This window comes from Varanus komodoensis, unplaced genomic scaffold (assembly GCF_004798865.1).
Source record: "Varanus komodoensis strain SLA01 unplaced genomic scaffold, ASM479886v1 scaffold10, whole genome shotgun sequence".
In the NCBI taxonomy this organism is placed as follows: domain Eukaryota; kingdom Metazoa; phylum Chordata; class Lepidosauria; order Squamata; family Varanidae; genus Varanus; species Varanus komodoensis.
Window position 1 is genome coordinate 315,252 of NW_025335269.1, and position 14,819 is coordinate 330,070.

General features: G+C 41.3%; 1 protein-coding gene across 1 annotated transcript in view; it reads right to left on the reverse strand.

Annotated features, from left to right (window-relative positions):
- The window catches only part of LOC123034698 (poly(rC)-binding protein 3-like), a 497,132-nt gene that overhangs the window by 3,110 nt on the left and 479,203 nt on the right, over nt 1-14,819 (reverse strand). The window contains exons 11-14 of the mRNA XM_044452282.1: nt 10,264-10,305; nt 9,714-9,789; nt 8,021-8,073; nt 4,365-4,534 (exon numbers count right to left, since the gene is read on the reverse strand). Coding sequence (XP_044308217.1) covers nt 4,365-4,534; nt 8,021-8,073; nt 9,714-9,789; nt 10,264-10,305 — 341 coding nt within the window. The remainder of the gene's footprint in view (nt 1-4,364; nt 4,535-8,020; nt 8,074-9,713; nt 9,790-10,263; nt 10,306-14,819) is intronic.

A 14,819-nucleotide genomic window follows, 5' to 3' on the forward strand; every position in this document is an offset into this window, starting at 1 on the left:
ATGGAATAGGATTGGCATTCCCTGTGACACTGTTCCATCACCATTCAGAGTATGCCCTCTCTCTTACAGCTTATTGTGCCATAGTAAGCTATTAGCACTGCTGCCTACTCCACAAAGAAAAGTGTGCACTTCTCTTTGCATCTGGAATGTGGCTGGATTTCAGATGCAACTCAATATTATGTATTTAAAAGTTGCAACATTAATCAGAGCATGGAAAAGTACTATCAAAGCTGCAGAGTTAATTGATCCAAGTTAAGCTCTTTGTATAGGACATCTTGTGTGCATAGTCTTATGAGCTTGTATGGGTTTTAGCTGAAAGCTTTCGGAAACTTTGTCATGGAATTAGATATCAGTGGCATTTATTTTAGTTCTCTCTAACTTAGGTGTCATCAATTTCAATGGGTCTGTTCTAAATATGACTCAATATGGATCCATGGACAGGGCACAAAAATATGTTATGATACATCTGCAGCTCACATTTCCACTTTCCTCCCTCCATTCTCAGAGTTTGTTCCTAATTTGATAACTCAGCATATGCAGCTCAAAAAAACTTAAGCATCCTTTCCATGTGTGCAAAGCAGAGGCAGGGGGAGTGCTGAGCCTACAAAGCTGAGCAAGGTTGAAGTGTAGTCTCTTACCACTAAATTATAGTTTAGTGTCACGTCTGAAAGGGGTGAAAGAAAGCATGAACAATTCAGGGCATTCCACTGTCTCTTTTCAAGGGAAATGTGCTTTGTTGATATGTGGCATGTGGAATGTAATGTCCTGCTTTGCACAGCATCTATCTATGACACAGTTTTCACAGTCCCTGTGGATGCTTGTTTGAGCCACCAGTCACACACTGTGTTTGGCTTCTTGAATAGACAGAATGTGGACAACCCTCAAATAAGCTGGTTTTTGTCCCCCAAGAGGCCATGGTGATTATGCACACTGGCCTCTTTCTCAAAAGAGATTTTTTTTTTCCATTCAAGACTGCAATCTTGTGCACATTTATTTGGGAACAAGTTTCACTGAATGCAGTTGCCCTTCTGGGTAAATCTGCATAGGATTAGACTACAAGTGAAATTAAGTCAAAATTTTCATAGATGCAAGTTTCAAATAAAAAAGGTAGTTTATTGTTTCTGAGAAATACTTAAAATGCGCCAGATACACTAGTACCTTGGCTCATGAATGCCTCAGTTCACAACCATATTGGGTCGTGAACAAAAATTTCATAAAAATTTTGGCTTAGGTCACGAACTCTGCATTGGGTGGCGGCCACAATCATGGCCTTCTCCCCCGACCCGAGTGGGGAGATGGCCTCAATCCTGCTGGGGGTGAGGGTGGGGGGAGATGGCCAAGATCTTGATTGTGCCCGTCTTTCCTGCAGGAGTGCAACCACAATCTTGGCCATCTCCCCCACAGCAAGATTGCGCCTGTCTCCCCACTCCTCAGCGTGCCCGCATTCGTGCCTGTCTCTCCTCCTCCAGCGCACCAGGGTGACAGGCGTGTGCAGGGATGAGGGGCGTGATCGCGGTTGTTCCGGGGTGGGGGGTGGGGAAATGGCCGCGCTCGTGTTTGGGGTGGGGTGGGGGAAATGGTCATGATCTTTGTTGTTCTTTGTCACTTTGCTTTACATTTTTCTGATTTTAAAAAAAAGTTACAGAATGGATTAACCTTATTTACACTGAACCTTATGGGGAAATTTAACTTGGTTCACAACCAATTTGGGTCACGACCAGAGTCCTGGAACGGATTAAGTTCGTGAGCCAAGTTACCACTGTATGTCTGTTAAGGCACTCAAAACTCACGAAACAGTAGTTCTGCTCTGAGTTCTTGTTTCCTCTGCAATGTATAGCATACGGTAACTAACTATGAGCTGAATCTAGGATTCGCCTTCCATGAGAGAAAGGGACCTTCCATGAGAGAAAGAGCTCTGTTCACACAGCTTGTTCCTTGTACCCAATTTTTATGGATCCCCCAACTCCCAAACCGTAGATCACCCTAACCATAGATCATCTGCTCCAGCTTTCCATTTCTACCAAGTTCAGGGGAAAATGGTACCTTCTGATACAGATTGTTTCCAACTTGAATTGGGCCTGCAAAACTCCCAATTTTTAAAACCCTTTTTAGCTCTCTGTAGAGCTACAAATCTGTCATTGTGGCAAAGGGTGGGGAAAGGCCTGAACAAAAATGATAGCTATGATACAGTATGCAATTAACATAAGAGGTCATTTGGCCCTCAGATCCTAAGAGCTTTTAGATGGAGGGCTCCTAGTCCAAAGACATGCAGGTATTTTGTCTTTTCCTCCTTCAGTGAAAAAAAAATGGATTGAAGAAATAGCAGGAAAACATGGGAGGTTACAAATGGAAGCCAACCTTCTAACATTCCATGAAGGAGGCATGGCAGTTGCACAATAAAACTCACCTGGAAACACCCTCTGGATTCTTACAGTGCATAAAAAGGGCAACACCTCCATTGCTCAGGCCAAAGCTGACCCTGATGCTACCCCATCAGTTCACATTCACTCAATTCAAAACTGGTCCCTGTTAGAATTAGTTGCCAACTGCTAGTTTTGATTGGATGATCACCAAATGCTCTCTTTGCTGACCAACAGCTTCTTGCTTGCCATGATGAAGCTACTAGAAATCATCACATAAGTAGTTTATGCAAGCCCTTTCATTCATCTGGTGAAACTCCCTAAATAGGGCACACATCCCCAGTCCCTGACAAACATTTGTGCGTGTAAAGACTTTCCTTCTTTACCTGTGTCACTTCTTTTGACATTCTTTTAACATCTTTACTTAAAAAGGGACATTTACCACATAGCAAAAAGTACATGAGAAACTTTTTAAAAACTGTATAAAGTGATTATAAATGGCTTCTACCTAGAATGTCCACAATAAAAAATACTTCTGGCTCCAAAGCATCCATAGTTTTGGCTTGATGAACAGCTGTCTTCTCGGCAAAGGGATGGTAAATGATCTCTGAAATTCCATTCCATCAACAAAACTTGGAGATTTGCAAGCATTTCTAAGTGAGTCAAGGACAGGTCTGTTTGATGGAATGAACTGTACCTCTGTTTTTAGTAAGTGCTTTACTGTATGGTCATTCTTTGGTTGTTGGGAAGATTGTTATCTCCTACGTCCAGGTGCAAGCCATAGGATGTTTTATGCAACTAAAAATGAAGGGGTCTATTCTCATCTCAGTGTGTGAAGAATCTCTGAAGAAGATGCTATCCTTAAGGAGGGAACACATGTTTATCTGATTACAGGGCTCAAAGCCCGGACTGATAGTCATTGCAAAGAAGGTAAACTGCAGCAGCAGCAGCTCAGGAATGTTTTTCATTTGGAAGCTACCTAGCATGAAGAAGCTGCATTTCTAGACAGTCTCTGTCTGGTTTGGTTTTTGTGTTTTGATGTATTTTCTTTAAAAGGCAGCAGCCACTATAACTATGCAGCCCATGGTCCTAATTACCAGGTGGTAATTTGTTTTCTGTGGTTCAGCTGGCTCCAACTGGGCTGCTGCCCAACGAACTGTCAGATGCATGAAGCAAGAGTCAGCATGGCAAGGAACCCTTGATCAGCTTGGCTTGTGCATGCCTTTCTTGGCACCCCTCAAAATTCCAAGTGTTGAGTGAAGCCACACATTGCATGCACATATGCTCCAGGACCACATCAACATTCAGATGATCAGCTAATGCTGAACTTTCTGACTGATGCATGAACTGCATAGACTTTTAGCAACCATTTTGTTTTCGAGATGATAACTGAAGTTGGAGAAGGTATTAAAAAGGAATGCACATATTTTCTGTATGTAGACACTATTTAATGGCAGAAGTGAACAGCTCTGTAGCCAGGATGCTGTCTTTCAGTGTTCACAAAGTGTTGACTGAAATTTGAATGCATCATTTCTGCAAAATTAGCACTAAAAGGGAGTCTTAACCATCCTCCTGCTAACCAAGAAACCAGTGCCCCCATCCAGTCCCACTGGCACACTCTTTTCCTGCAGCTCTGCAAAAGACAATGAAGCCCAGTCTCTCTCTGAATAGCCAGGCATCTAATCAGCATGGATACCATATCCCACTAGCTAAGCACATCAACATTGCAATCTATTCTCCGAGAAATGCTGTTTTGCTCAGCAAAATTGACAGGGAACAGCTGCATTCACTAGGGACATCGTCTTCTAAGAAACTGAGACCAGTACAACTGCTGTCTCTCCTATGTTACATGGCTAGGCTTAGGTACTGGTGTGTTTATCAGTCCATGTTACTGGAAAAAACCATCAGGCTAATATAATGATTCCATATGAGGGCACGGTTGCAATGACACGTACTGACCTCTGTGGTCTACACGGATAGTACTGTGTGACAGAATGGACTTACCTTGCATTAATGAGGTACTGTGCTAGGCTGATGTTTGCGGGTGATCCTGTGATTGTTACTTGTCGTTCTGATGAACCTTCTATTGCATTTGCAATCTTGATCTGGGCTCCTGACATTTGCCTGATTTCATTTATCTTACTGCCTTGTCTGCCAATAATGCAACCTATTAGCTAGAGCAGGACAAAGGCAGAGGTTAAGAGAGAAAAGCAAACACCCCACCCCCAACACACACACACAACCGCACAGGATGGTCATCATACTGTCACAATTCAATCAGGTCAAGCTCACCATTAGGCTTCTTTAGGCAGGGGCTTTGGTGGTACAATTTAAGGGCAGCAAATGGACAGTTCTACTGTGCATCTATTGGAATCTCCCATCTCAAGCGCCAAACTATCTTGGGCCACATCTTGGATTCAAGGCTCTCTGCCAATATTTGGATATCTAAAACACTAGCAGAATAGCTTAAGATCTGGGCCAGAAGGGATTAATGTCCAAGCCTTGCCCCTTTAGATTCATCCATCAGTAGAACTGAGGCTGACCACACAGGAAAGTTCCAAGAGGAGCCTGTGGCATCATACCACCTCTCTGACCAGTCTTCTCCTATGTGAAAAGTACTGTTCATATGAAGCATTATCCCAGGTAGCCACTGCCACTCCATTGGGAATGGCCTTCCCAGTGAGGTAAACCTGGTGCCAACATTATCATATTTTCAACAGCAGGTCAAGACTTCAATCTATTCTCATGCATTTGAGGGGGGAAGTTTAGTGTCTCTTGTCTCATCAGGTCCCAGGAACTCAGCATGACTTTTAATTTCTTTTTAGAAAAACTGTGCCTGTAACTGTTTTAAATGGGTGTGGGGTTGTATATTAAAGATTTTATACAATTTTATCATGCTTTATTTTTGTACTGGGCTGCTGATTTTGTGAACTATCCAAAGAGCTTTGACTAGTGAGCATTTAGGAAGGAAACAGATGAATGAAATTTTATGCTCTTGTTGTTATGTGTATTGTGCTTTTAGCCTTTGCACTTTATGGTTCAATTGTTTTATTTGTTCTGATACATTGCAAGCTATGCTGAGCTACTCTGATGAGGAAAAAGATCCCCAAATATATAACTAACTCATACATATTTGGGGGCATCCTCTCTAGCTACTATTCAGATTGTATCAGATATCTATTTTTGAAATGTTCTCTAGGAATGAATGTATATGTATATGCATATGTGTTTGTATATGTATATCTCCTGTGATCAGCTTCAACACTGTTGCTGCTGAAGTCAGATGCCTACATTCCTGTCTGAAGGGGAACAAATCTAGTGAGGGTGCTTCAATGAGCAATGAACAAGAAACTCAACTTCTCAATATGCTTCGTGTTTTCGATTACTAAACCTGTCTCAAGAATACCTGGCTTTACACTGTTAGATAATGCTAGAAATATGTTTATGTTCTGCCTTCTTCAATAAAACTCTCCTTGGTTCAGTTTAAGAATCAGAACTATGGTTGTAGTCTGGGGTGGGTTCACTGCAGTCACTAGTTCTTAGGGAGCTCACCTAGCAGCTAATGTGATGCAGTGGGTAAGACTGGTATGCTGTGCATTTATAAGAAGTCAAGACTTGATGTCTTAAAGCATGCTGCTAATTGGTTTAGAAAGAACATTTTTTAATACAAGTATCCATATTCCACTCCAGTCTGAATTCTTTGGCAATGTGATTGATGTGACGATATCACAAATAGAGAGATATATGTACACCCATATAACCAAATTCTCAAGATGGCGTACATAAGACTTGATTATAATGCATACAGAAAAAGATATGACCAACAGAAAAAAATAGGCAGCAAAGTAAAACCCATTAGAAAAGGGGCAGATTAAAAGATCTTGGGAAATAAAAAGGGTTTTGGTGAGCATCAACATTCAACCTATAGGTCAAACAAGTCTCTCTGGGGAAGATATTCTTTAACTTGAGTGTCACTGAAAAGAGCCTCTCATCTCAACCCACAAGGAACCCAAGATACTTTGGTGCTAGAATCAGGCCTGGAACCTGACTCAAATAGATCTGATTATGTTTCAAAATTACAATATACCCCATCCTCATAAAACACAATGCTGGGTGAACATTGAGAGATGGGCTGGATAGTAGAAGAGTTCTGTTTTTCAGTTAATTTTGAGTTATGCCATCTGAACTGTCAAGAGCCAAGTGGACCTTGAGCACTTACATAGCTTCTTCCAGGGGACATCTTCCATGGAAGCGCACTGCCTTCTGAGTGCTTCTGAGAGACAACTGCCTCATCGGTGACGGTGTTCAAAGATAGGCTAGACATGCACATGGTGGGCATGTTGTGAGCAGAGCTGGCTGGAGCCGGGGGTCAGACTAGATGGCCTGGGAGACCCCTTCCGACTCACTCTGTTTCCATGTTTCCACTCATTAGACCCAGAACCTAGTATCTTAGAACTTACTTGGCACTTAGGTTGAGAACCAGCTGCAAGTAAACCAGCTGAAGGCAATGCCGGCCAAGCAGAAGTAAATATGGCCTCCCTGGTCATTCAGACATGGACCTTTGATGGAACAGATCTGCTGCTGCTAAGACTTATTATTTATATAGCACATTTCATGTGTCCAAAGTTCTTTGCACACAGCATCTCAGTAATCTTTACGAAGATTATTTTGTGATCGATTATCTCAATAATGGGTTAGAGCCACAATCTGCCATCTGCCAGTGGAAACACTTGGCTTGTAGGCAGTCTCTTTTCCTGACTTTGGGAGAGTTTCCCTTTCTCCTCCAATCATAAGGCATCCTATTTAGCAGGGCTCCTGATTCTCTATATAGCATTTTCAGAAGACTGGAAAGGCAGTTGTGAAAAAGAGGGGCAAGGAAAGTCCACTTCTGGTAGCAAAGTTGATCCAGCAGAAATCTGGATCCAACCCATGCTAAATGGATGGGGCAGGATGAAGGAAGGAGAAAGTGGCTTGCCAGAGGCCACCCAGAGAGGGGCAGTCTATAAAATATTTTTTGGCAGGGGGCAAATTGCTACTGGATCTGGGACAGAGCTGCAGCTGATCACAGCCTTCAGAGTACCTGAAGTATCTGTCTTGTCAGTTGACATTTTTAGATATAAACTAAAGATGATTTAAGCCTATACCTAAAAGGTGTCATGGTCCCAATTCAGCAGTGCACATGTGGAATTGGCAGAGTTATGTCCAGTGAGGGAAAAGGCCAATCAAGTGTTCAGTAACAAGCGAGAAACTAAACCCAGCTGCACCACTTCCCTTGCTGAATAGATTGTCTTCATCATCACTGTTTTTCTACTAGGACACAGCTGAACAATGTGGCAGCTAGACTGCAGGCTTTGGGGAACCAAATGCACAGCACCAACTTCCTCATTCTGCTAGGGATCCCCATATAAAAGTCTGCTTCTCTGTCTGTGGATCCCTTTGCTTGTTCTTGAGTTCACATTCAGGTGAAATTTCAACTAAGATCTCCCCAGCTCATTCTGCTACCTCAACAGTGACTATTTTAAGAGAGTCACAGATATGGACAAATTAGGGATCTCACACCTCTCTAAACAAAGAAGAAAGATTGACAGTGCAATCCTAGGAATTCTGTGAGACTTACTCACAAGTAAGTTTGCACAGCACTGCAGCCTAAGCACACTTACATCATTTGGAATAGTGAGCTCATGGGAACTGGTTGGTGTACTGGCATCTAATCCTAGATTTGAAGAACAAAAGAAAAAAATTATGATCATTATTTTGAAAGAGGGAAGTATATAACACATTTCATTTGCTATGTATGTATATATAGCTATGTACATATGCACACATGCACACACACGCACGTACACACATACCCTCACTCATATTTAAAGAGTAGAGTGAAGAAAAATATTGGACATATTGAGCTCAACAGAAAAGAAGCCAGAAATGCAGATATTAAAGCCGTATGCTAATTGGAACTTTAAAAAAGACCTTATATCCAGCAAAAAAGTATCTATGATGCTATTAAGAAGTAAAATAGAAAATGATCAATTTCACTTAACAGGAACTTTTGAAATTCAACATTTTGTTGTCAAAAATGAATAGATGGCTCAAATTTGATCTGCCAGAAAATAAACAGTGTAAATCTAGAGCAAACAAGATTACATATAAAAATTGATAAAATATAAAAATATGGGAAGTAACTAGGCAAACTGTAATGTTATATAGGAAATTAGTCAATTTGCAGGATATTGGAAAGAAGGGCATTTTAAAAAGGACAAGTACACAATATGATTAAGGCTGCAATATGTTAGATGAAATTTGCTTAGGAAATGCAGTTGCTTAGGAGATGCAATTAATGCATTCACACCAAAATTACAGATTCACATAAATCAAAAATAGTGCATGTTAATGAAAATAATGAAAAGAGACTTTAATGCTTTTTACATTTTTTTATCAGATACACCATATATCAATGCCAGATTTGTTCTCCATCTTAAAGTTCTGTAGACCATAAATCAAATCCTTAGATGGATGTCTCTCTCTTGAATAAAAATATAATCCTAATTGAGATGATATTTCCTTGTAGGTAAATTAGATTATATCTGTTCTCCCTTAATTTGTTAAGTTTCACAACAACAGAATATTGCTAAATATTTTATGCTCAATTCAGTTTTCCACGAAATTTTGATGTATGTGATAAAAATGTTATTACTTGCCATTCATAGTATGTACCAGTGTGCAGAGTTTGCTTTTGAAAACAACAACCAAAATCTATAGTTACATTGGAACAAATTTTGTCATGTGCTAAACTAAAATTAATAGTAAATTAGTTTTACTGCCCTTTATTAAGAAAAGATTCCAGTAGTTGACAAGGGAATTTTGTGCAATCATTAACACAGAAGAAGTTATTCCAATTAATATAATTATAGAGATATTCAATAAGAACTTGAGTTTGGATGAAAGAAGTCTTATTTTGTGTTTCAATGATCCTTGTACTCTAATCTTCTCTATGAGACATTATATTTAATTCCAGTTTTTTGAAGATCAAATGTATACATTTAGCTATCCAAAATTTCAGGCACATAGCACATCCTCTGTGGACCATAATAACATTTGATGCTTAGACGGTAAAACAGAGATAATGCACAAGAAAACCAGAACAAAGCAAAAAAAAAAAAAGTGTATTAATGACAAAAGAAATCTTATAATGGGAGCCATAGGAAGGGAAAACATAACAACAACATAGATGATTGTGTAAAAACAAAAGGAGCGCTGGCCATTTACCACATTTAGAGATCCAAATGTTGCAATGACCATGGGAAACAGAGCTGTTAAGAAGAAGGACATCCCCAGGGAGTCATGGGTACGTACCAGGGAAACCAGGGGTGGTCTGCCCAAGGGGAGTAAAGGGGGGATGCTGCATAGCCAACTGGTGAAGCTTGGTCAACTGCAGGGCAGGATGGGAAATTAGAACTAACCAATCAAATGGAATTATTTCAGAGTAGAGAAAACCATCTTAACATATTTCAAAACTGGATTAATTAAAATTAAATAAAAAGATTCTAAATCATTCATTCTATTCTATACAATAAAAATAAGTTAAAATGATATTGGTACTGTTATTACATGTAAATGGCTATTGGTACTTTTAACTACTGTTCTTACAATTACACTTTAAAAATTCAAATATATAACATCCATCAAAAGAAAAAGAGCTATTTGTATCTGGGCTACTGTACTTTCTAGAAGTTCTTGTACAATGTTTTCTGATATAGCTATCATTTGGCTAAATGTTACACCATTGAGGTATGGCATCTGCAGATGTTTCCCTGATATTTCAGCAACCAGAAAGTAAATGCTGCCCAGAACAAACAGACAACAGAACAGAAACTAAGAAGTAATTTGCATGCATTGGACTCACGTCTGGATGAGGGATGGCATACTGTCCCTGAATAGTGAATGCCTACAAATGACAAAGACAGATGAAAATTCCTTAGCAGTCATGTTTCAAAATACCGACACCATAGTCAAGAGTGTTTGTTTTTAAAAGAAACCACACAAGCTCCACAATCCAGGGAGTTCAGGATGCCCTACTCATGGTGATACTCAAGAGGATTTTTGCCACTTTCCTTCTCAGTGGCCACTAGGTCTGCTGTAGAAACTCCCTTCAGTTTCCTATGAAGTTTGCCATGCAAATGTGTGTGGCAGGGAAGTTGAGGGAAAGAGACAAGCACTAATTGTATAGTTCTTTGAACCATGGAGAGTACAGATCATTGTTTGGCCAATGGGATTTGGGACTTCCAGCTGAAAGAGAGTGACTTCTTTCTGAGAGCACAAAACTTTTGCTTAGCATAATCTGGATAAGCCAGCCATATCAGTGGTGCTGCTGGGACAAGACTTCAAGGCCGGACAGGGGCCAAGGGCTGAGCACAGAGAGAATGGCAACTGATGGGGATGGCATGAGGCAGCCCTGAGGTAGCATGAGGGCAGGCTTGGGCATGGCAGGATCTGCCAGTACCAGGGTGGCTCCCCACTGCATCTTGTCTTTGCACTTCAAAGAACATTTCACAGTCAGGGCTGGCAGACTGGCCAACAAGGTTTATTTATTTGCTTATTACATTTATATCCTGCTTTCTCAATAAAAAAGTACTGAAGGAGATCCATGATACACATGCACTCACTCTCCCGCTCTCTCACTTGAAAAATATTTGGCGCTTATTCCATGTATTTTAGCAATAGGGCAGCAGAAGCAAACTCCCTATTATTTCTGTAGTTATGCTGAGGCTTTGCTTTATGTGAGTTTAAAAAGTGAAAGAGAAGGAAATGGCAAAGGAAATGGCAACCCACTCCAGTATCTTTGCCATGAAAATCCCATGGACAGTACCAAAAGGCAAAAAGGTATGACGCCAGAAGATGAGCCCCACAGGTCGGAAGGTGTCCAGTATGCTACCGGGGAAGAGCGGAGGGCTAGTACTAGTAGTGCCAGAAAGAATGAAGAGACTGGGTCAAAGCCAAAAGGACACTCAATTGGAGATGTATCTGGTCATGAAAGGAGAGTCTGATGCTGTAAAGATCTATACTCCATAGGAACCTGGAATGTAAGATCCATGAATCAAGGCAAGCTGGACGTGGTCAAACAGGAGATGACAAGACTGAACATCGACATCTTAGGAATCAGTGAAGTAAAATGGACAGGAATGGGTGAATTTAATTCAGATGACCATCAGGTATACTACTGTGGGCAAGAATCCCTCAGAAGACATGGAGTAGCCTTCATAGTCAATAAAAGAATAGGAAAAGCAGTACTGGAATACATTCTCCAAAATGACAGAATGATCTCAGTTTGAATCCAAGGCAACCCATTCAACATCACAGTAGTCCAAGTCTATGCCCCAACCACTGGTGCTGAAGAGGCTGAAGTTGATTGGTTCTATGAAGGCCTACAACACCTTCTAGAATTAACTCCAAAAAATGATGTCCTTATCATCATGGGGGATTGGAATGCTAAAGTTGGAAGCCAAAAGATAACCGGAATAACAGGCAAGTTTGGCCTTGGAGTACAAAATGAAGCAGGGCACAGGCTGGTAGAATTTTGTCAAGAGAATACGATGGTCATAGCAAACACTCTTTTCCAAGAACCCAAGAGACAACTCGACACATGGACATCACCAGACGGTCAACACAGAAATCAGATTGACTATGAGCTCTGCAGCCAAAGATGGAGAAGCTCTATACAGTCAGTAAAAACTAGGCCAGGAGCCGACTGTGGCTCAGATCATGAGCTTCTGGTTTCTGAATTTAGGCTTAACCTGAAGAAAGTAGGGAAAAGCACTAGGACACTCACATATGACCTAAATCATATCCCTGATGAATATACAGTAGAGGTGACAAATAGATTTAAGGAATTAGACCTGATAGACAGAGTGCCTGTAGAACTATGGATGGAGGTTCGCAACATTGTACAAAGGTAGCAACTAAAACCATCTCAAAGAAAAAGAAATGCGAGAAAGTAAAATGGCTGTCTGAGGAAGCTTTACAAATAGCTGAAGAAAGAAGGGAAGCAAAAGGCAAGGGAGAAAAGGAAAGATACACCCAATTGAATGCAGAATTCCAGAGAATGGCTAGAAGAGATAAGAATGCCTTCTTAAATGAACAGTGCAAAGAAATAGAAGAAAACAATAGAATAGGGAGAACAAGAGATCTCTTCAAGAAAATTGGAGATATGAAGAGAGCGTTTCATGCAAAGATGGGCATGATAAAGGACCAAAATGGCAGGGACCTAACAGAGGCAGAAGAGATTAAGAAGAGATGGCAAGATTACACAGAGGAACTATACAAGAAAGAGCTTAACGTTCCTGGTAACCACGATGGGGTGGCCACTGACCTCGAGCTAGACATCCTGGAATGTTAAGTAAAATGGGTCTTAGGATGTCTGAACAACAACAAAGCTAGTGGAGGAGACAGTATTCCAGCTGAGCTATTCAAAATCTCAAAAGACGATGCAGTAAAAGTGCTACACTCAATATGCCAGCAAACTTGGAAAACTCAACAGTGGCCACAGGATTGGAAAAGGTCAGTTTACATTCCCATTCCAAAGAAGGGCAATGCCAAAGGATGTTCAAACTACCGCACCATCGCACTCATTTCACATGCTAGCAAAGTGATGTTCAAAATCCTACAAACTAGGCTCCAGCAGTATGTGGACCAAGAACTGCCAGAAGTACAGACAGGAATTCGAAGAGGCAGAGCAAGTAGAGATCAAATTGCCAACATACGCTGGATCATGGAGAAAGCTAGGGAGTTCCAGAAAAACATCTACTTCTGCTTCATTGACTATGCTAAAGCCTTTGATTGTGTGAATCACAACAAATTGTGGCAAGTTCTTAAAGAGATGGGAGTACCTGACCATCTTATTTGGCTCTTGAGAAACCTGTATGTGGGTCAAGAAGCAACAGTTAGAACTGGGCACAGAACCACTGATTGGTTCAAAATTGAGAAAGGAGTTCGGCAAGGCTGTATACTGTTGCCCTGCCTATTTAACTTATATGCAGAGCACATCATGAGAAAGGTGGGCCTTGATGAATCAAAAGTTGGAATTAAGATTGCTGGGAGAAATATCAACAACCTCAGTTATGCAGATGAAACCACTCTCATGGCAGAAAGTAAAGAGGAAATAAAGAGCCTCTTGATGCGGGTGAAGGAGGAGAGTGCAAAAGTTGGCTTGAAACTCAACATTAAGAAAACTAAGATCATGGCATCCAGTCCTCTCACTTCCTGGCAAATAGATGGGGAAGAAATGGAGGTAGTGACAGATTTTATTTTCCTGGGCTCCAAGATCACCACAGATGGGGACTGCAGCCAAGAAATTAAAAGACGCTTGCTCTTTGGGAGGAAAGCTATGGCAAATCTGGACATCATACTAAAAAGCAGAGACATCACCCTGCCAACAAAAGTGCATATAGTCAAGGCTATGGTTTTCCCAGTTGCAATGTATGGCTGTGAAAGTTGGATCATAAGGAAGGCTGAGCGCTGAAGAATTGAGGCCTTTGAATTGTGGTGCTGGAAGAGACTCCTGCAAGAAGATCAAACCAGTCAGTCCTAGAGGAGATCAACCCTGACTGCTCTTTAGAAGGCCAGATACCGAGGATGAAACTCAAATACTTTGGCCACCTAATCAGAAGGAAGGACTCACTGGAGAAGAGTCTAATGCTGAGAAGACTAGATGGCAAAAGAAGAAGGGGACGGCAGAGAATGAGGTGGCTAGATGGAGTCACTGAAGCAGTTGGTGTGAGCTTGAGTGGACTCCAGGGGATGGTGAAGGACAGGAAGGCCTGGAGGAATGTTGTCCATGGGGTCGCAATGGGTCAGACATGACTTTGCGACTAACAACAACATGCTGAGGCTTTGCTTTATGTGAGTTTAAAAAGTGAAAAAGCAATAAACATATCGGAAGAAGTGGAAAAAGCAGGACATGGTAGTTGTGAGGGTGGTGACAGGGAGAAAAGTTAATTATGTGGAATATAATATGAATGAAACCTAATTTCATTTTGTTTGATGCATTACCTCAAAAAACATCCTGCTCTAGTCTTGGTAAGACTGGATTCTCTGAAAGGCCAACCAAGTAAAGGAAACCATCTACAGGCCTGCACTGCCAAAATAACGGCTGCCTTTTGACCATGTACTAAATATAGCAAGACTTTCAAATGTGGGCATTCATGGTTTTATGCTGAGAGAAACTTCTGATATCACCTCATTGCACAACAGAGGAGGTGCTCCCTTGAGCTGGCTACCCCAGCAAGATTGCCATGTCCAGAGCATGGACACATTTGGCACAGGTGCAGAGTTCTGCACCTGGCACTGCCTCTCACAGCAGAAAGCACTCAACATCCCAAGTGGGAGCTGATAATACACTGCAAAGGCCCCTTCACATACTGAGCGGCCAGGTGGCCTGGTGCTCCACCTTGGCTAGTCTCCACC